Raw genomic sequence first — 21616 nt, 5'->3', positions numbered from 1 at the left:
GGCAGAAGCTGGGACAGAGCAATGGGAGTTTAGCCCATTGCATGGATTTGAACCGTCGACCTTCCGATCAACATATTTGAAGATGGCTGATGGGATGCTATGAGTCTTGCACGTGACTGTGGCCTGATGGGAAGTCTTGCTCCTAAGCTTGGCTTCTGCATATGATGCTGCACAAACCGTTCTAAGCTGAAACATTCCTAGAATGTTCAGTTCACATTGAGTTCGTACTCTGACCCGTTCTTAATGCATAGTTGACCACATCTACGGATGAATGCTATATCAATCACTAGTAAAAGTTTAATAAGGAGGTTTTCACACCTGTCCAATTCTGTGTTCCCTTTCCCAGCCTTTAATCTATTGGTGATTAATGACTATATGCAACCCTTTGCTTTGTATTTGTGTTGACCAATCAGCAATAAGCACTTGCGTGACAATGCTGTAATATTCAATAAAAGGGTCTCCTCGACACTTGCTCGAGAGATGCCTCCCAGATGACACTCGCTACCTGTCTGACGTTATTTCAACCCAACAGATGGCTATCATATCTCCTCTCATTTTACTCTTATCCAGGCTAAACATAAGCAGCTCCCTCACCATTCTTGGTTCCCAGACCATGGATCATCTTGGTCACCCTCCTCTGCACACATTCCATCTTGTCAAGATCCTTCTTGAACTGTGGTGCCCAGAACTGGAAACAACTCCAGCTATGCACATGACCTTCTTAAACCAGATGTTAAGGCGAGTTGGAGGCTTCTTTCCACATTTGGACTATTGTTCGTTGAGCAGAAACACAAGAGGGTTTGCATCATAGGTTTGCAATACAGATATCAAGCATAGTTTAGGTTGCACAACAACAGGTTTTTCAATAATTTCAGCAACTTCCTTTGATATCCACTCCCAAAACTTGTGCATATGCTCACAGGACCACCACATATGCCCATACATCCCTCTCTCTTTGCAATCCCTCCAACATAAGGAAGATCAAGATTTAGTCATATGAGTGAAGTACACTAGAATCAGAAATCACCGGCAGATTCCTTTTAGAAAGTTCTCCTGAATGTTTGTGGAGACAGAACTAAAGGGGCAAGTAGACCATAGTTTTGCCCATTGACAGCTGCCATGGTCTCACCCCAAATCTGTCTCCCAAACTGATTTCAGCGAAGGAAGTGGGAAGAATTGAAGGCTCATTGAAAATGAATGCATGTACAGGGATAGCTCAGTTGAGGCTGTGAGTTCGAGCCCTACATTAGATGAAAGATTCCTGCATTTGTGGGGTTGTACTAGATCTCCAGCTGTTTTTGGACTATAGTTCCCATTATCCCTAAACAGCAAGATCAGTGGTCAGGGTTTATGGGAACTGTAGTTTGAAAACAGCTGGAGATCCAAGTTTGGGAAACAATGGACTAGATGATCCTCATGGTCCCTTCCAATTCTATGATTCTATAAAACAAGCCCCCTTTGCAAGACCTCAAAGGGTTTTAAACTCCTTGTGTCTACCTCTCGGACCTCAGGTCTCCCAAGGGAAGATTTCCACTGTCAAATATTTAAACAGCTCAGCCCCAGGTTCTGCAGACACGTCATAAAGTTCAGTTCAGAGAGTGGAACCTTGCACTCATAAAAGTCAAGCAGATGTGCAAGGCTGACAATTGAGGGGGACGAGACTGAGGAGGAATGGTGGAGACCGCCGCCCCCTCCTCCTGAAGCGTCCAGGGAAGAGGAAGGCAGTATTGAATTACAGCTGTGGTTTGAGGAAGATCACAGCTCAGAGACAGGTGAACAGAAGATTTGGGAGGTGTTGGGAGAAGAGAAGGAGGGGACAGAGCGAGAGCAGCCAGCTGAACGTTATCACTGGAGAGCATTTCTGACACCCCTTCTCCCAGAACTCAATGTGCATTGCAAGTGGAAGAGCAAAGAACTCAGAGACAATTAGCCCCTGGCGCCCATGGTAAGGGGAAGTGCTGTTGCTAGGAAGGAGGAGGAGCTCAGTTGGAGCAACACCATTATTGTAGAGACAGCGTTCTTTTGTATCTCTTTGCGAATACCGAATAAATTATGTGGTGAGAACTCTATTAGCTATCTGCCTTTTGACTGCCACCGGGGGAGGGATCGTAATTCCCTGAAGCCTTGACAGAGCCTTGACAACAATTGCCACTCAGCTGTTTATCTGTCCATCTAGGCCACACACCCATTGTGCCAATTGTGAAAGAGTCAATTAAGTGTTTCCAAGAAAGGCATTGCTTCAGCACAAATGGGAGAGCTGTCAAGGTCAGGGGGAGGATGCCCTGAAATATCTGAAAGGCTACATCCTTCAGTACAGACCCTCTCAGGTGCTAAAATGGTGGTAGTCCCAACAGATAATGGAAGAGAGGCCACACTCTGTCGCAGTTCCTAAGCTGTGCAATTGTTCCTAAGCTGTGCATCCAGCACCTTCATTAATCAGTTTGCATTGCTTGCTGAAGACACAGCTCTTTATCCCACACTTCGACACGTTTATATACAGTACTTTTAGGACCCACTCTGTTCTTCTGACTTGTTATTTGTCTCAAACTCTTTTTAATGTTGTATTTTGAATTGTTTTTACTGGGACCTTAGGGTGAACAGTTGTTTTTTAAAGATAAATCACAACAACAATAACAATGACTTTTGCTGGCAACCTAAAAATACAAAAATAAGCACGACTATTACCTATGTCAAAAATGTTCCATTAACCTGTGCAAAGATTTTACTTTCTGGACACTGAACGCACTCCCACTTTGCAAGCTCGTTTTTCCGGCGGGTAGGATTCGATTCAGTGGCTTCAAGTTACAAGAAAGGAGATTCCAGCTAAACATCAGGAAGAATTTTCTGACAGTAAGAATTGTCTCCCTCATGATAAAAAATGTCATGATCCAGAAAGAGGGAGAATTCCGGGAAACTCAAACAACAGTTAACTACTTCAAGTTTTATGCCATAAAGCTGTTACACTGCATTGTTTGGATTTTATCTGCCTTCTTATTTTAAGCCTTTGCCCTTAGTCATCAGGAGGAAATGCTTCTGTTCACTTGCTTCATACTGAAAACTTCATACTTTCTGCCAGGAACAGTAGTTAAATCTGTGGGCAAAGATAAACACATTCACTTCAAATCAACCAGCCTTTTGATCACTGAATTTGTGAAATAAAATTAACTTAGTGAAGAAGTTATTCTTGCTCAGCTATGCCATATTTACACATATATGAAACCTGAGCCTACATTAACAATATTAATATTAATAATAATAATTTATTATTTATACCCCGCCCATCTGGCTGAGTTTCCCCAGCTACTCTGGGCGGCTTCCAATCAAGTATTAAAAACAATACAGCATTAAATATTAAAAACATTAGAGGGCTTCACAGCATTAACACCTCAAGAGGGTCTTGTTTCTGCCAGAGCCAAAGCCTTGGATTCAAGTAGAGGTCCTGGCATGGCTTTCTCTCTCTTGCCTCTCAGTCCCATCACTGGAGCTCAGCTCTGCTCCAAACTCTGGCTTTGTCTGTTTAGAGAGGAGGCCTCGTTCACACTCCAAGCCATTTAATGACACTTCTCTCAGCCTAACTCCTTATCAGAGGCTGGCCTGGCTAGTCCAATAATTAGAAGCCTTAATTAAATCCTAACACTTACTGGATCCAAGGATTAGAGGGGTATGGAACACCTTCAAACTCCTAACCATATGTTTCTATGGCAGCTGGGCTTTACCTGTGCTCTAGAAAGATCCCACATTTCTCTCTGAGGCGTTCCCAAAGTAAAGGAAGGATTGAACTCTGATTAATAAGAATACACACAAAGGCTTGAACCAGCAAGACTCTGGGAAGGGTGCGTATAGTAATCTCTCCCTGCCCCTCGGCCCAGGTCGTTTTATTCACAAAAGAACTTTTTACAGAGTGTTTGTCAGAACCAATCAGATTTCTTCTGAGCATTTCAACAAACCCCACGTGGGGACAAAGTTAAACTACCAAAACTAATTAAGCACGCATATTTCTGAGGTAAACAAAGGTAAGGTAAAGGTAAAGGTACCCCTGCCCGTACGGGCCAGTCTTGACAGACTCTGGGGTTGTGCGCCCATCTCACTTAAGAGGCCAGGGGCCAGCGCTGTCCGGAGACACTTCCGGGTCATGTGGCCAGCGTGACATCGCTGCTCTGGCGAGCCAGAGCTGCACACGGAAACGCCGTTTACCTTCCCGCTGGTGAGCGGTCCCTATTTATCTACTTGCACCCGGAGGTGCTTTCGAACTGCCAGGTTGGCAGGCGCTGGGACCGAGCAGCGGGAGCGCACCCCGCAGCAGGGATTCGAACCGCCGACCTTTCGATCAGCAAGTCCTAGGCGCTAAGGCTTTAACCCACAGCGCCACCTGCGTCCCGAGGTAAACAAAACAGAACTATAAAAGTAGTTACAACAAAAGAACTACAAAAGGTGATAATGATTGCTGTCCTCCTGGCCATCATTATCATGTATATTGCTTGTTTATCACCTCCGGGGTTGCCAGACGGCACTCCTTTTGTAGTTCTGAGGTAAACAAAACAGAACTACAAAAGGAGTGCCGTCTGGTAATCCCGGAGGTGGTAAACAAGCAATATACATGATAATGATGGCCAGGAGGACAGCAATCATTATCACCTTCAGATGAGATCTGTTTCCTGGCCCTAAGATTAACATCCTAAGATTAACATATCAGAAAAGCTACATCAAAAGAAGCTGCCCACTATCTTTGATGACCCAGGATGCTGTCTGCAGTACGAGGCTTATCAAGAAAGAGAAATGGAACAGGGATGCAGAGGTGTGGATTGATCAGGAATCATATCAAAATAGTTCAAACCCAGTCAGCGCAATGCTTTCATTGCTGACACAGATGGCTTACTCTATATTTGTTATAATTCCTCATAGCAATCCCACCTGATCACTACACTCTCACCATGGAAGGTAGATTTGATATTTACTGCATGTTACACCTTGAGAGAAAACTATATGAAAATGATGTGTAGGTGGTCCTTAACACCATAGCAAAGATGTATAAGAAAGTGCCAAGTACATGCTGGAAATGTCAACAGAGGAAGAGTCATTTTATCATATGTGGAGGTCCTGTGAAAAGGTGAAGGGTTTTTTTTTTGGGGGGGGAATACATATAATGAAGTGAAAAGGATGTTTAAACTGATAATTCCAAAACCAAACAAACCCTGAAGCCTTTTTGCTAGGAATGGGGACAGAGTTCCGGAGAAAGCTGACTAGTTTATTTATGTACACGACAGCAGCAACCAGAACTTTATATGGACAGATGTAGAAAGAAGAAGGATTACCAACAAAGTAGGAGCAGCTTATGAAACTGATGGACTATGCTGAATAATAATAATAATAATAATAATAATAATAATAATAATAATAATTATTTGTATCCCGCCTTCCCAGCTGAGAATGGGCTCAGGGCGGCTAACATCAAATATGTTATGGCTGGGGAGAGCGGGATACAAATAAATTATTATTATTATTATTATTATTATTATTATTATTATTATTATTACAAAAAGAGAAGGGAAGTCAGGCTGAGCACTGACCAAAGGCCTGTCGGAACAACTCCATCTTGCAGGCCCTGCGGAAAGATGTCAAATCCCGCAGGGCCCTGATCTCTTGTGCCAAACTAAGAGGACTTAATGATGATGTATTGAAGAAGGATTGGAGACCACTGATGGTCTATCTATTAAAGTATCAACCATACATGCAGGATTTGACATGGATTAATGAAAGAGTAAACGATAGTGGAGTTTAGATAGTAAAAACGTATGTGGAGTAAAATGGATTTAAAAAAATGTCAGGAAAGGGTTTGTGTGGAAAGTTAAGAAACTTTATGGGGGTTTTTATTTTAAAAATGCATAATGTTCTGGAATATTTTTGGATATTTAATAAAAATGTTGGAGGGGTTTTTTTGGGGGGGGAGAGGAGGAAATATTCCATATTTCTCTTCATTCTTCCTGGCTAGTGTCAAGGCTCAGGGAATCCTTTCCTTCCCCTGGTAGCAGCAATAAGCTTCTTCTATGGCGATCCCTCGCAGCCAAGTAAGATTGCCTTCCATAAACACAGTTTTAACAATGAGTCCGTAAGTGACTGTGGAGGCCAATTCTGGATCCACACGTCCTTCCACAGTAGGGACAGAGGTTTCCGGGCAGGAGCTGATCACAGTGTGGATTTGCCAAGCGTACCTTCCTCTTAGCACGTTTCTCCCTTGCGTCCTGAGTTTGAGTGTCTTCAAAGCCCATGGCACCTATTGACACTACAGGAGCCAGAATCTAGTACCAAAAGAGTTCTGGAATTGATTCAAGAATTTGGACAAGTAGCGGGATTTAAGTTGAATAAGATGAAAACCAAAGTACTAGAGAAAAATTTAACAGTGATGGAGAGAGAAAGGTTTCAGAAGGAGACAGGGCTAACACTGATTAAGAAAGTGAAATATCTAGGGGTTAACATGACTGCCAAGAATCTGAATCTGTTTAAGGATAACTATGAAAAATGTTGGATGGAAGTGAAAAAGGATTTAGAAATATGGTCAAATCTGAAGTTATCATTGCTAGGCCGAATTGCTGTGATAAAGATGAATGTATTGCCAAGGATGTTGTTTTTGTTTCAAACACTGCAAATATTAGATAAAATGGAGTGTTTCAAGAAGTGGCAGAGAGATATCTCTAGATTTGTCTGGCAGGGCAGGAAACCTCGAATAAAATTTAAGATACTAACTGATGCTAAAGATAGAGGTGGATTTGCCCTGCCAGACTTAAAACTTTATTATGAATCAGCAGCTTTTTGCTGGCTGAGAGAATGGATGCTTCTTGAGAACACTGATGTGTTGGATTTAGAAGGTTTTAATAATGTTTTTAGGTGGCATGCATATCTGTGGTATGATAAGGTCAAAGCACATAAAGCGTTTAAAAACCATATTGTCAGAAAAGCACTGTTTAATGTTTGGATAAGATATAAGGATTTGCTTGAGAATAAAACCCCAAGGTGGTTGTCACCAATGGAAGCGAAGGCGCAGAAAAAGCTTAATATGGAGGCTAAATGGCCGAAATATTGGGAAATTTTGGAACAAGAGGGAGATAGAGTAAAACTGCAGTTTTGAAAAATTAAAAAATAGAGTGCGAGATTGGCTTCACTATTATCAAATAATGGAGGCATATAATTTGGATAAAAAAATTGGCTTCCAGGTGGAAAAATCAAAATTAGAAACAGAACTGTTAGACTCCAAAACCAAGAATCTGTCAAGAATGTATAACTTGCTGTTGAAATGGAATACTCAGGATGAAACAGTGAAATCTGTTATGATTAAATGGGCACAAGATGTTGGACACAACATTATGATGGCTGACTGGGAACAGTTATGGACCACAGGTATGAAGTTCACGGCATGTAATGCCTTAAGAGAAAATATAATGAAAATGATATACAGGTGGTACATGACACCAGTCAAGCTTGCAAAAATATATCACTTGCCCGATAATAAATGTTGGAAATGTAAAGAGACTGAAGGTACATTCTTTCACCTTTGGTGGACATGCCCAAGGATTAAGGCTTTCTGGGAGATGATCTATAATGAAATGAAAAAGGTATTTAAATATACCTTTCTGAAGAAACCAGAGGCCTTTCTCCTGGGCATGGTTGGCCAATTGGTGCCAAAGAAGGACAGAACTTTCTTTATGTACGCTATAACAGCAGCAAGAATACTTATTGCAAAGCATTGGAAGACACAAGATTTACCCACCCTGGAAGAATGGCAGATGAAAGTGATGGACTATATGGAACTGGTGGAAATGACTGGCAGAATCCGAGACCAGGGAGAAGAGTCGGTGGAGGAAGATTGGAATAAATTTAAAGATTATTTACAGAAGTATTGAAAGATTAATGAATGTTAGAATGATGTTGGAATGAATTTATGTGATTTTAGCAGAAATGTAACAAAGATTTAAGAAAAATAGACTGTTAATTGCTGAAAGGAGGGAAAGCAAACTTATATTAATACCAAGATAAATTTTCAGAACAAAAACTTGAAAAGAGGGAAAGGATTTGCTGAAATGGATAATTGACTTAGAATACAAAAAAGGGAGGTGTGAGGAGGTCAGGGAAATAAGCCAATGAAAGGAAAGATTCGCTGTATCTTTTTTTATTATTATTTTTACGGATTTCAATTCTTTGTTTTTTCCCTTTGATTGTTCTTTTTTATTTTTTGCATTTTATCCTTTCTTGTTTAAAAGGATGTTTTTCTTGATTTTCCTTTTTGTATTCCTAAAATTTTAAATAAATATCTTATAAAAAAAAACCAACAAAGCCCATGACACCTTTGGTAAAGGCTGTTCTCCAACTGGAGCGCTTGCGGGCCAGTGTTTCCCAGTTGTCAGTGTTTATACTACATTTTTAAAGATTTGCCTTGAGACAGTCTTTAAACCTCTTTTGTTGACCACCAGCATTACGCTTTCCATTTTGAAGTTCAGAATAGAGTAGTTGCTTTGGAAGACAATGATCAGGCATCCACACAACATGACCAGTCTAACGAAGCTGATGTTGAAGAATCATTGCTTCAACACTGGTGATCTTTGCTTCTTCCAGTACACTGATATTAGTTCCCCTGTCTTCCTAAGTGATATGTAAAAATTTTTGGAGACACCGTTGATGGAATCTTTCAAGGAGTTGGAGATGGCGTTTATAAGTGGTCCATGTTTTCACAGGCATACAGTAAGGTTGGTAGTACAATAGTTCGTAAACAAGCATTTTGGTTTCCCTGTGAATGTCCTGGTCCTCAAACACTCTGCACTTCAATCGGGAAAAAGCCGTACTCGCAGAGCTCAGGCGATACTGGATTTCGGCATCAATGTTGGCCCTTGTGGAAAGATAACTGCCTAGGTAGGAGAAGTGATCAACATTTTCTAACATTACAGCATTAAGTTGGATTTGTGGCACTGCAGATGGGTTATTTTGTACTTGTTGGTGGAGCACTTTGGTTTTTGGGATGTTGAGTGATAGGCCAAGCATTCTGTAAGCGTCTGCAAATATATTTAGGGTGGTTTGGAGGTCATCCTCTGAGTGTGCACACACTACGTTGTCATCAGCATACTGAAGCTCTATGACGGAAGTTACGGTAACCTTACTCTTTGCTTTCAGCCTGCTCAGATTGAACAGCTTTCCATCTGTTCGATATATGATTTCTACTCCGGTAGGGAGTTTCCCTTCAACAAAGTGTAGGATCATGGCAATGAAAATAATGAATAGAGTTGGGGCAATAACACAACCCTGTTTAACACCTGATCCCACTGAGAATGGTTCACTTTGAGAACCATTGTTATCTGCGATTGTTGCTATCATATTATCATGGAGGAGCCGAAAGATGTTTACAAATTTATCTGGGCAGCCAATTTTCAGAAGGACAGTCCACAGGGCATTACGATTTACAATGTTGAAAGCCTTAGTCAGGTCAATAAATGCTCTCTGCATTTTGTTGAAGCTGTCGAGCGGTGAAAATCATGTCCACTGTCCCCCTAGAAGGCCGAAAACCATTTTGGAATTCAGGAAGGGTCACCTCGGATATTGTTAAGAGACGGTTTGCTAAGATCCTTGCAAGAATTTGCTGGCTGCAGCTAATAGAGAGATGCCTCGATAGTTTCCACAATCAGTTCTGTAACCTTTTTAAAAAAGAGATTGATAATTTTGGCATCCCTAAAGTCTGCTGGGATCTCTTCTCTTTCCCAGATTTTTGGGATGAGCTTGTGAAGTTGTTGTGTAAGTTCAATTCCGCCCACTTTGAAGATTTCGGCAGGTATCCCATCAGATCCACTGGCTTTGTTGCTTTTCATTTGGTTAATAGCTGTACACAACTCTCCCCTGAGCTTGCATTATGAGCGGCAAGAAGAAACAGCTAACAAGAAGTGTCCTTACTATGTCATTTATTCAGGATTTACAAAGGAATGCAGTCCCTATCCATCACTGTCATTGCTCCGAGTAATCTCCCTCCTTTCCCTCTCTGCCGTCAGCAGCAGCTTCACTCCCCTTACTGTGGCTACGTAAAGCCCTTTGTGGCTTTGCTTTCTGCTCTTCCACTCTATCAGCAGTCCTAGTTCTGGGGGAAGGCGAGGTCTGCAAAGCTTCTTATGATAATGAGTCAGCCAGCTGTTCTGGCTCTGTTACATCCCCCTCCTGCCCTTCCATTACCTCCCAGCTCTGTCTTTCTTCTGTCTGAGAGTCATGACCTTCTGCAAACCACTGTAGTAATTCGATACTGCCCTTCTCTTCTTGGGAAGATTCAGGAGGAGTAGGGGGCAGGGGGCAGCCTCCACCATTCCTATTCAGCCCAGTCCCTGACATCTAGATGGACTCCTGCTGGATCAGGTCAAAGGCTCACCTACTCCAGCATCCTCTTCTCTCTTTTTTTTAGGAATAATTTTTTATTAACCGACCAATCACATCAAATCAAACCAAATTACATAAATTCCAAATTACACAGCCGAATTTTAAATTTTTGTTGGGGGTACCCATATTTCAAGTTCCGAAGGGGATCCAATCAACTTCTTGCTGCTGTTTTAATGTCCACAAATCTAACCTTATGATGTTCACAGTACTATCCAGTCCTTTCTTATTATTTTTCCACATCTCTTGTTGTTATTTTCATATATTTTTCCTTTCCCTTTGTGACCTCTGATAGTCTCCGCAAGCTGGTTAGAACAGTTTGTAATCCTGCGTGGATATTATTATTTTTTATCCAGTAGCCATATCCAGACGTTTTCCATATAACATCACTTCTATACATCAAAACAGTCTTAGCGTCATTAATCTTCACCAATCTGCCTCCTTTCTCAAAACCTCTGAGGAGATTCACTAGGAATGCAGTCTGAAAACAAATCCGTTCTTCCTCCCGGCTATAAATTCTTTGGCAAGATGGCAACTCCGAATTAATTGCTGTGCCATTCCCAAAAGCTCTTATTGCTTCTCGGTCTCCATAAAGCATACTTTTGGTTAAAGTTTATCTCCACACAGACCTTAATCATCCTGCTTGGGTCAGTTCAACCGACGGTTCTAATGAGGAGGGGTTCTTGTAAATCACATAGAAGGAAAGTAAAAAAGGTTCCCCCCCCCCATTCAGCTCCATTGTCAACATACCCTGCCTTTGGTGTATCTTCATCGTAAAATATTCCTGTTTCTCCAGCCCTTCGTCTTCTTTCGCAGAGGTCACTTAAATTAGCAGACTTCACTCCCCTTCTTCACTTGAAATATGTGCATTTGCTTCTTTTGTAATTAATTATTCCAAATTGCTGCAACTAGTGCACGATCAGAGACAGCGTCCAGGAGAGCCAAGGTCCACACAGGGGCATTCTGCCTAGGGCCCTCACCCCCTTCTTTCGAATCAGGGGGTGATTTATGGGCACAGCAGGCAAGGGCAGTGTTCCCCATTTCCTTGGGGCAACAAGGGAGGCGGCCTACTCCCATAACAGCCTCTTAATTACCCCGTGTGGGTCGGAGAGATGGTATTGTTGGCCATCTTCCAATGCACCCCCTAGTGGCCCCCCCAGCATCCTGTTCTCACCAGATGCCTATCAGAAGCCAAGAAGCAGGACACAGGTGCAACTGCACTCTCCCCTCCAGTTGTGTTTCCCAGCAGCTGATACTCAGGGGCATATTGCCTTCAGTGCTAGAAATGCTGCACAGCCGCCGTGGCACCAGGGCAGCCATTGACAGCCCTATCTTCTATCTTGTGTTGGGACAGATTAGAGACAGAGATCTGTTAATAATAATAAATTATTAGGCTCAGGGCGGCTAACACCAATAAAATCACAGTAAAAACATAAAAGGGGGGAAAACAAAACAAAACACCAATTTAAAATACAAGTTAAAATACAATTTAAAATGCAGCCTCATTTTAAAAGTAGCCGATAAATCAAGACCATAAGGGGAGGGAAACATAAGGGTCAGACTGAGTCCAAACCAAAGGCCAGGCGGAACAGCTCTGTCTAGCAGGCTCTGCGGAAAGATGTCAAGTCCTGCAGGGCCCTAGTCTCTTGTGACAGAGCCTTCCACCAAGTTGGGACCAGTACTGAAAAGGCCCTGGCCCTAGTTGAGACCAATCTAAACACCTTGCGACCTGGGACCTCCAAAATGTTGTCATTTGTGGACCTTAAGGTCCTCCACGGGGCATACCAGGAGAGGCGGTCCCATAGGTACATGGGTCCTAGGCCGTATAGGGCTTTAAAGGTCAAAACTAGCACCTTAAACCTGACCCTGTACTCCACCGGCAGCCAGTGCAGTTGGTAAAGCACTGGATGAATGTGATCCCGTGGCAAGGACCCCGTAAGGAGCCTTGCTGTGGCATTCTGCACCCGCTGGAGTTTCTGGATCAGCTTCAAGGGCAGCCCCGCGTAGAGTGAGTTACAATAATCAAACCTGGAGGTGACCATTGCATGGATCACTGTGGCCAGATCAGGGCGAGAAAGGTAAGGGACCAACTGCTTAATACGGCGGAGATGGGAAAATGCCACCTTTGCTGTGGCTGCAAGCTGCGCCTCCATGGAAAGGGAGGTGTCGAAGGTTACACCCAAGCTCTTGATAGAAGGCGCTGGCACCAATTGAGCCCCCGCAAGAGGGGAGTTGGCCCCCCAACCCCATGTCATCCCGACCGAACCAGAGGACCTCTGTCTTCGAAGGATTTAACTTCAACCGGCTCCCACACAGCCGTCCAACCACAGGTTCCAAGCATCTGGTCAGTGTGTCCGGGGCCGAGTCAGGGCAGCTGTCCATCAACAGATAAAGCTGGGTGTCATCAGCATATTGATGAGAACCCAGTCCAAAGCTCCGGACAATCTGGGCAAGGGGGTGCATAAAGACCTGCCTCAATCCAGCTGTCTATGGAGATCATCTGTTAGGGCAACCAAAGCCGCCTCGGTCACGTAACCAGGGCGAAAGCCAGACTGAAATGGGTCCAGAGCCGGTTTCATCCAGAAATCTACCAAGCTGTTCAGCAACCACTCTCTCAATTACCTTACCCAGGTACAGAAGTTTTGAATAGAATAATTGGATAGATCTAAAGGATCTAGGAGGGACATGGGTGGCACTGTGGGTTAAACCACAGAGCCGAGGACTTGCTGATCAGAAGGTCGGTGGTTTGAATCCCCGCAACGGGGTGAGCTCCGATTGCTCGGTCCCTGCTCCTGCCAACCTAGCAGTTTGAAAGCACGTTAAAGTGCAAGTAGATAAATAGGTACTGCTCCGGCGGGAAGGTAAACGGCATTTCCGTGCGCTGCTCTGGTTCGTCAGAAGCGGCTTAGTCATGGTGGCCGCATGACCTGGAAGCTGTACGCTGGCTCCCTTGGCCAGTAAAGCGAGATGAGCGCCGCAACTCCAGAGTCGGCCACGACTGGACCTAATGGTTAGGGGTCCCTTTACCTTTAAAGGATCTAGAGATGTTTTCTTTAAGAGCGGACGCACCACTGCTTCCTTCAACTCCCATGGGAAAGTCCCCTAAGTTGCATCCTAAGATGTTGTTCTTGGCAGATCTTGCCACATGGATTGCCTCCCTTATGGCTGCTTTCCTTTCAGAGTCTTGAGTTTGCCCAACGGCTGTTGCTTTCCTATTCCCTTAATCCCCAGTAAATACCAGTGAAGCTTACAGTGAAGCCTTTCCGGATTTAAACACTGATACAGTTACTTCAATCTGCAGGGTGCAATTATCACACCCATCTTGCTTTATCCTGAATTTACCAAGAAATGGCTCATCAAGGTGTAGTGTTCTGGTGCAGAGTAGCCAGCCCATCTCTCCCAGCAGCATTCTCCAACCTTCTGCCCTCCAGAAGTTGTTGCAGCTCCCATCAGCTCCAGCTGGCTTGGCCAATTGCCAGGGATGGTGAGAATCTGAGATCAACAACAGCTGGAAGGCTCCAAATTGGGGGATAACAATAACAACAATTCTTTTTTCCCAGGGGATACTCGAGGGTACGCAGTACCAACATTCTTTTTTGTTGTTACTGGAACAACTTCTTGGTGGTTAACTAGATTTGAAATTTGCATGGTCTGTCTTAGCAGCAGGATCACTGGCCGTGGTCCTGAAAACTCACAGCTGATTCCCTCTCCTGCTTTGGCTTCGTGGGACTGCTGATCTCCCCCTTGCTTGGACTTATTTGCAGTGGTCTGAATCCGTGTGGATCAGTACACTTGTACGGTGCTTTACGCATTATCTGCCAAGAATGTCAAAGGCCTGGTTGAAGAGGAATGCTTTTGCCAGGAGCCTAAATGTGTATAATGAAGGCGCCAGCCATACCTCCCTGGGGAGAACATTCCACAAATGGGGAGCCACTGCAAAAAAGGCCCATTCTCGCGTTGCCACTTTTCTGACATCTCGTGGAAGAGGTGCATAAAGAAGGACCTCGGAGGATGATCTCAGGGTCTGGGTAGGTTCATATGGAGAGAGGCAGTCCTTGAGGTACTGCAGTTCTGAGCTGTTTAAGCCTTTATAGGTCAAAACCAGCACTTTGGATTGGGCCCTAAAACTAATTTTCAGCCAGTGCAATCAGGACAGGATCGGTGTAATATGCTTGCCCCTGTGATAATATGCCCCTGTGATAATATGCTTCAACTTCCAGCTGAAGTTTCTGGACAGTCCAGAGGGAGCCCAGAAGGATATTATGGTTGATGGTATCGGAAAGTTACTGAGAGGTCAAGGAGAATTAACAGGGACACCTTTCCCCTGTGTCTCTCTCCCAACAGAGATCATCGTACAAGGCTGCCCAAGTAGTTTCTGGGCCAAAACTGGGCCAAAACCCCAACTGAGATGGATCTAGAAAATCAGTTGCTCAAGAACGTTGCTGATGAAGGGGAGATTAGCAACTGGCTGGTAGATTTTCTGAGTTAAGGAAGGGTTTCCTGAGGTGACAGGGGCCACTTTCTCTTGCAAGGAGGTATTAATAACCTTACTGGCCCAGCCAGCTGCCCCCTCCTTGCTAGTTTTTTTTTTAATTTAAAAATTTATTTATTAATACAACAAGGAAAAAAACACACAAAAAACACAAATACCAAATTACACACAAATTACAAAAATAACCATAGACACATAACTCTCTCGGCAAACAACAAAATATCCATTGGTCTCAACACCAAAGACCCAACTTCCCGTCTGTTCCATATTTCAAATTCATATTACTTATTGCCAATACACGTTTTTTTCATAATTAAACTTATTTTCAATAAATCTAATTTCTTCTATCTACCTTGCAACTTTTACTGAAGTTCCTCGAATGCTGCAACAGAATTTAAACTACTATATTTATTTTTCAGATATTCTTTGAAAACCTCCCATTTAGAAACAAATTCCTGTTTTGATTTATTCTTTATTTTTTCTGATAAACCATCTAATTCGGCATATTCTGTCAGCTTTTGGATCCAATCTTGTATAGAGGGGAATTCATTACTCTTCCATTTTGCTGCGATCAAAACTCTTGCTGCCACCGTCGCATATAAAAAGATACCCTTCCTCTTTTGTGGAATATCCAAATCTGTTATTCCCAGGAGGTAGGCCTCTGGTTTTTTATTGAAAGAGATCTTTCCTTGCTAGTTTTTATAAGCCAAGAGTCTCCAGGGCACAAGTGGTCACCCAGACCAGTCCACATGCCTGGGCCTTACTAACTGAAACTCATCCAACACAGCAGGACTAGACCGACTCCCCCCTCCCCATTTCCGATATTCCCCAAGTGAAGATCAGCATCTGAAATGGGGTGGGGGTGGGGAGATAAATATCAGCATCAGGAAGAAGTGGGGAGCGAAGATCAGCACTGTTTTGGGTGTGTGTGTGAGGAACATCAACTGCTTATTATAAATCACACTTAACAAAGAACAATTGTGAGGCTAGCCCTGCCCCACACATTAACCATTACACCATACTGCCAGCTATTTCAGACTTCTTACAACTGAAATACCCCTGACACCAAATCAACTCCCCCATAGTCTTTCAAATCTTTATTGGGAACAGCATTGTTTGCCACCGTTCAAGTACCGTAAGTTTAAGAGCTGGTTATTAACTCAGTAGCCCAGTGAGAGATGATGCAAGAAGATTTGTGAAACTTTGAAAAACTTTGCCTGAACATTGCAGCATGAAGCTGCTGTCCACAAGGGGCTGTGGTGCATGTTCTTCCAATATATAGAATCATAGAATCCTAGAAATGTAGCGTTGGAAGGGTCATCTAGTCCAACCCCCTGCATAAATAAAATAATACTCACAAATGGTTAAGGAGAAAAACGTTTTTTATGGTTGCCCATCAACATCACATGTTGGAACAGCTGTCAGGGCAAAGTCCAGCTGTGAGGTGTGAAGGCTGCTTCCCGCGAGGCCCTTTTTACCTGGCCTAGGGGGCTGGGCCCAGACTCACCAGCCCCACTGAAGAGGCTCCTCATGAGGCCAGAGGAACATCGCCCGGCTGTGGGGCATGAAGGCAGCTCCCCACAAGGCCCTTTCCACCTGGCCTAGGGGGCAGGGCCCAGACTCTCCCAGCCCTACAATGTTAAATATGAATTCTGTAGTTGACCTCCTTTGTAATGTTTTATTTTGAAATATTTAAGATAATATTTTATTTTTCTGTTATGTTCCTTTGACTGTATACTCTATGTTTGACTTTCTTCAGATTATCTTATTGATTTAATATGCTGAAAACTGCTTTGAGATTTTTCTTAAAAATATAAAACAGTATAGAAATTTGAAAAATGAAATAAATAAAATAAAGAGGAATGAAATAAAGGGGAAGAACCCTACAAAGTGGGAGTAAAGGTTTTGAAGTGGTTCATCAACTGTTAGCTCCTGGGCAGCAGTTAGAGAAATTATTTCTCAGTTTGCAGCTATGAATATATGCACATTTTATGCAAATCCGTGCCTTACTTTGTCCTGTTTTCAGTTACTTGTTTTTTCTTTTCTTTTCTGGCGATGCAAAAGTTCCCACCTTTATATCTTTTATTCTTATTTAACTTACCCAAGCCTTCTGTGGGACTGGGTTCTTTAATTGGTTGCTTTGATACATTTATATTATTCCAAAATGGAGCGCAATAGCAAAACATAATCAGTGAAAGAGAAACAGTTCCCAAAACGAACAGATCAAATAAAATGCAAGGAACCACAGTGAGAAAACCCACTGTAGAAGCGCAAATCAAATAATATGTCAGGATCCAAAGAAAAATGCCTTCAAGAGTGTGGGCAGATCACATATCATTTGGAAAGGAATTCCATTGGCAAGGGGCCACCACCAAGAGAACAGTGTCTCATGTAACCACCCTCCCCAGGCAAAAACATTCCTATTCTCCCAGACCTTTGGCCAGTTAGACAGTCCATGGCCTTATAAACTGTGTGTGGGGTTTTTTTGGGGGGGGGGATTACTGTGTTCTCGCTTATTATTATGTTACATATTTTTCTGTTTTTATATTTTAAACCACCATGTGACCCTCAGCTAAAGGGCAGAATATAATATAATCATGGTCAAGTAAGTTCTGGGAATTTGGAGAAGCTAAGCACCAAAAGATTTGGTTTTGGGAAATTATTGTTATGGATTTGGGAGGGGGGATTCCCCCCAAACCATAGAAATTAATAAATGATAGGATTTTGGTTATTTGGAATGTGGAGAAATACAAGCGGTAGAGGAATTCCTGGGCTAGTCTATGCAAAACAACCTGGCCAAGCTAGGGACATTAAAAAACAATGCAGGGCCTTCTAGAATAATAAAAGAACTAAGGGAGATGGTCCATAATGAACTTAAGAAAACGTTTAAAAGAAAGTTACCTGAAAACCCAGAAGCTTTCCTTCTGGGAAGAATAACAATGGAAAAACCAAAAAACTAAACTACTCTATGGATGTATGCGACTACAGCTGCCCGAATTCTGGTAGCACAAAAGTGGAGAAAAGATGTAGTACCAGCAAGAGAAGAATGGCACCTTAAAATATTAGAATATATAGAACTTGCCAGCAAGACAACTAGATTAAGAAATAATGACGATAAGAATTTAAAAGAGGACTGGACATTATATGTAAAATATAGGGGGAAAATAGTATAACAAGAAAGTAAGTGTAACAGACTGGGGGGCGGGAAATACTCAGCAGCAGATGTGACCAAGTGGGACCATGTGGGATCCATCTTGGGCAGGCTGGTCGCTTGCTGGCTGGGAGAAATGCCTTCGACTCCAGGGCTGCACTGCTTTGGGGCACAAGCCCCTCTTGAAATGACCATACTGTAAGATCTGGATCCCCTCCATGCAGAAAGAAGGTGTAAATAGTCGAATAAACCATATTTCTTAAAGCTAGGGCATGCTCTGCCATAGCTCAATTCTCCAAAGGAACACAGCCTGGAACCCATTGGAACCCTGCCACAGCTTGGCAGAGAGAGGGGGGTGCCACCCAACTTTTGTAACATTGTTTTGAGAGCAGGAATGAATGAACACTTTCTGCTTATAGGCGATGCCTAAATTGCCTAGCAGTAGTGCAAGACTAGGATTATGTCATCTAGAACTACCCTGTCCTCTTCATCTTGCTACAGCTCCTGTTGCCTCACTCCTTATTGCACCGTTTCCAAATGCCTTGGTCTCCTTCCGATGTCACACTCCAGCTCCCATCAGCCCCAGCCAGCACGGCCAATACCCAGGTGGTCCAACAACCTCTGGAGGGCCACAGGTTCTGCATGCCTGCTCCGAATGATTTGGTGCAGCTCGTTCTAGCTGGATGCTATTGCAGCACGGCCTTAATGCAATAGTTGCAAGATCAGGGAGAGGCCCTTTGTCATGAAGAAAGAGCACGGCCTGTTCCCCCACAAATCTCCTCACCCTGTTATTAAATCATCATATTGATTACAATTTCAACATGACTATTACCTCCTTATCATCTAATTGCCACCATGCAGTAACAAATGAGGAAGCTGAGGCAGCCTTCACAAAAACTTTCAGGCAGCCTTGAAGATGAAGACAGCTCACTAAGGAAGCAGATATTTCCCGACCATTCAAAAGTACAAGCTGATCCTAAAACCGAGCGATAAAGCAACCAGGGCAATGGTGGGAGTGAGCGGGCTCATTGCCATTGCCATTGTAACTCTCCTGATCGTGCAGTTCCTAAAACTGCAATGGCTGAGTCGGCAGTACCCACCTGGGCCAACCCCCTTCCCCATCATTGGAGGTCTGTGGCGCTTGGACTTGAGTCTCAACCAGGAAACATACACCAAGGTATTTATTTTTGCTGGCGTGATTTGCCATATTGTTGAAATGAAACTGATTTAAGATTGCAACAGCAGAAGGGAAGGGGGTCAGAATACTTTGGCGACTTGTAACGAATAAAGATGGGTTAGAACAGCACACGGGAGCCGACCGAGCGGGCGGCGTGGGGTCCCTGAGCGGGTAGCGGGTGTCCCTGGGCCAGTTAAACAATCCCCCATGGGCTGCTTGTGGCCCCTGGGCCTTTGGTTGCCAACCCCTGGTGTATCACCTTCGTTGTATAAATTGTGGCTTCTTCTGCTTGTAAACCAACTTGTGTAAAGTAATATAGAAAGGCAGTACTGTATACAAATTAAAAGTGAAATGAAAAAAATGAAATGAAATGCACAAGAAGGTATGTATTTAGAAGTCTCAAGCAAATAATTGTTGATGCTTCTTGTAAATGAGACAGGTTTTTGTTTATGTTTTACTGAGAGAAGAGTACGTCTCCCCACAATATTGATATTATTATTAATAATAATGTTATTTTTTCTATGCTGCCCACCTCACTGGGTTGCCCAAGCCACTCTGGAAGCCTCCTGACAAAATATTAAACACAACCTTTTGAATGCCCTCCCATTAGATGTCAAGGAGATAAATAACTAAACAGCTTTTAGAAGACATCTGAAGGCAGTCATGTATCAGGAAGTTTTTAATGACTAATGTTTATTATGTTTTTATACTGTGTTGGAAGCTGCCCAGAGTGGCTGAGGCGACCCAGTAAGGTGGGCAGGGTATAAATAATAAAATGATGATGATGATGATTATGATGAAGAAACAATTTGGGCAGGACACACTGTTTCTCATACATTGCTTACATAATACACTTGTTGCTCTGGCTGTTACTTCTTGTACTCGATTATAAGTAACACGCAGGCCCAGATGAGACAGTTTACCTATAATTGTTTTCTTTAGTGACAGTGTGAATCACAAGACCTATATACAGTGGGAGGGGTGTATCTCTGTCTCTGAAACATGTTCTTTTCTTTCATGTTTGATGCTCTTAAATCATCATCATCAACCTTTTATTCGACCGTCAGTCAGAAAAAAATACATTTGTCAATACACAGTTAAAACATCCAGGAAGATTTTAAAACTTAGCCAACACTAAAATGGGCTAAACAGATAGCCCCATATCAATACAGTCAATTATAGTCTTGCGACGCTTAAAAGCTAAAAAAAGAAATTTGGCCACCAAGAAAGGTATAACTCTATTCACATTATTCAGCAAGTGTAAAACCTGGTTTTCTTCGGGTAGGAAGCTAAATTGACCTAGGAGTGGGTCTATAAAATTTTGTCTAAGCTCTGCATAAGGGAAAGTAGGCGTAGACTTGGCGTCAAAGAACTTCTTTGCTGGAAGAAGTTCAAGAAACGCCCATTGACGGATTCTGCTAGCGACTGAACAGCCACGAAGTGAAGGGCTGTCCAGCCAGGAAAGGTTTATCCAGGCTACCTAGCCAGGAGTGGCGGAAACCTACGCACGAGCAGCCCCATATAACCATTACACTGAGTATAGCACAGCTTTGTACAAGTTACTATATACACAGACTCGATTCAAACTCTACACACCAACCTCTGAACTCCAACTGCTGTATCATACTGTTTATAAGGGAAAACTTTTAGCCAATCACCACCTGTTGTTAGGCTTCCCTATCTCCAAACAGACTTTCTCATGTACTCTTGCTTAACTTGGCTTCTTGCCAACTCACTAATTGTCTACTTCAAAGCTGCGGTTTCTCACAAACCTCAACTCTACCCCCTTCGGCCAAGGTTGAAGGGACTTTATTTAAAATAACTTTTGGATTCAAACAGGAGTGTGAGGGAGCAATACAGAGCAACAAGAATGAACGCCTGACGAATGGATCTGGCAAGAGGCCGATTTTGAGAAAAGATTTTGCTTTTAACTGTGTGCCAAGGAAGAATTCCATTATTATTATTTTCTATCGGTTTTCCAAATTATTACAAATCAGTCTGAATTAATTTAAGTCCGCAGCGGCTGATGGACCCTGATAGATTCCGCCAAGCCTTGCGGGACTGTGCTCCCCCTGGCGACTCATTGACTGAGCTTGTTGAGGGCTGGAATACCCAGCTCCTGGCAGCCATCGATGAGATCGCACCGAAGCGCCCTCTGTGACCCCGCAGAAACCGGGCTCCCTGGTTTACTGAGGAGCTCCAGAAAATGAAGCGGGACCTCAGACAGCTAGAGTGAGTATGGCGGGGTGCCCGTGACGGAGCCTCAAGAACATCTTATAGGGCTTTTATGAAAACCTACGAGATGACGGTGAAGGCTGCTAAGAAGTCTTACTTCTCGGCCTCCATTGCATCCGATAGCTCTCGCCCGGCACAATTATTTAGTTGCATCCATTGCATCCAC

General features: G+C 43.2%; 1 protein-coding gene across 2 annotated transcripts in view; it reads left to right on the top strand.

Annotated features, from left to right (window-relative positions):
• The window catches only part of LOC309369827 (cytochrome P450 2J2-like), a 66028-nt gene that overhangs the window by 28557 nt on the left and 15855 nt on the right, over positions 1 to 21616 (top strand). Inside the window, exon 2 of one of the 2 annotated variants that reach the window (XM_081911172.1) lies at positions 18965 to 19215. In XM_081911172.1, coding sequence (XP_081767298.1) covers positions 19045 to 19215 — 171 coding nt within the window. In that variant the 5' untranslated portion in view covers positions 18965 to 19044. Of the gene's footprint in view, positions 1 to 18896; positions 19216 to 21616 lie in introns of those variants that run through there. The other variant, XM_081911171.1, reaches the window with a different exon arrangement.

Source organism: Podarcis melisellensis (genome assembly GCF_964234715.1).
Source record: "Podarcis melisellensis genome assembly, chromosome: 5".
In the NCBI taxonomy this organism is placed as follows: Eukaryota; Metazoa; Chordata; class Lepidosauria; order Squamata; family Lacertidae; genus Podarcis; species Podarcis melisellensis.
This window is presented reverse-complemented; position numbering and strand designations above follow the sequence as displayed.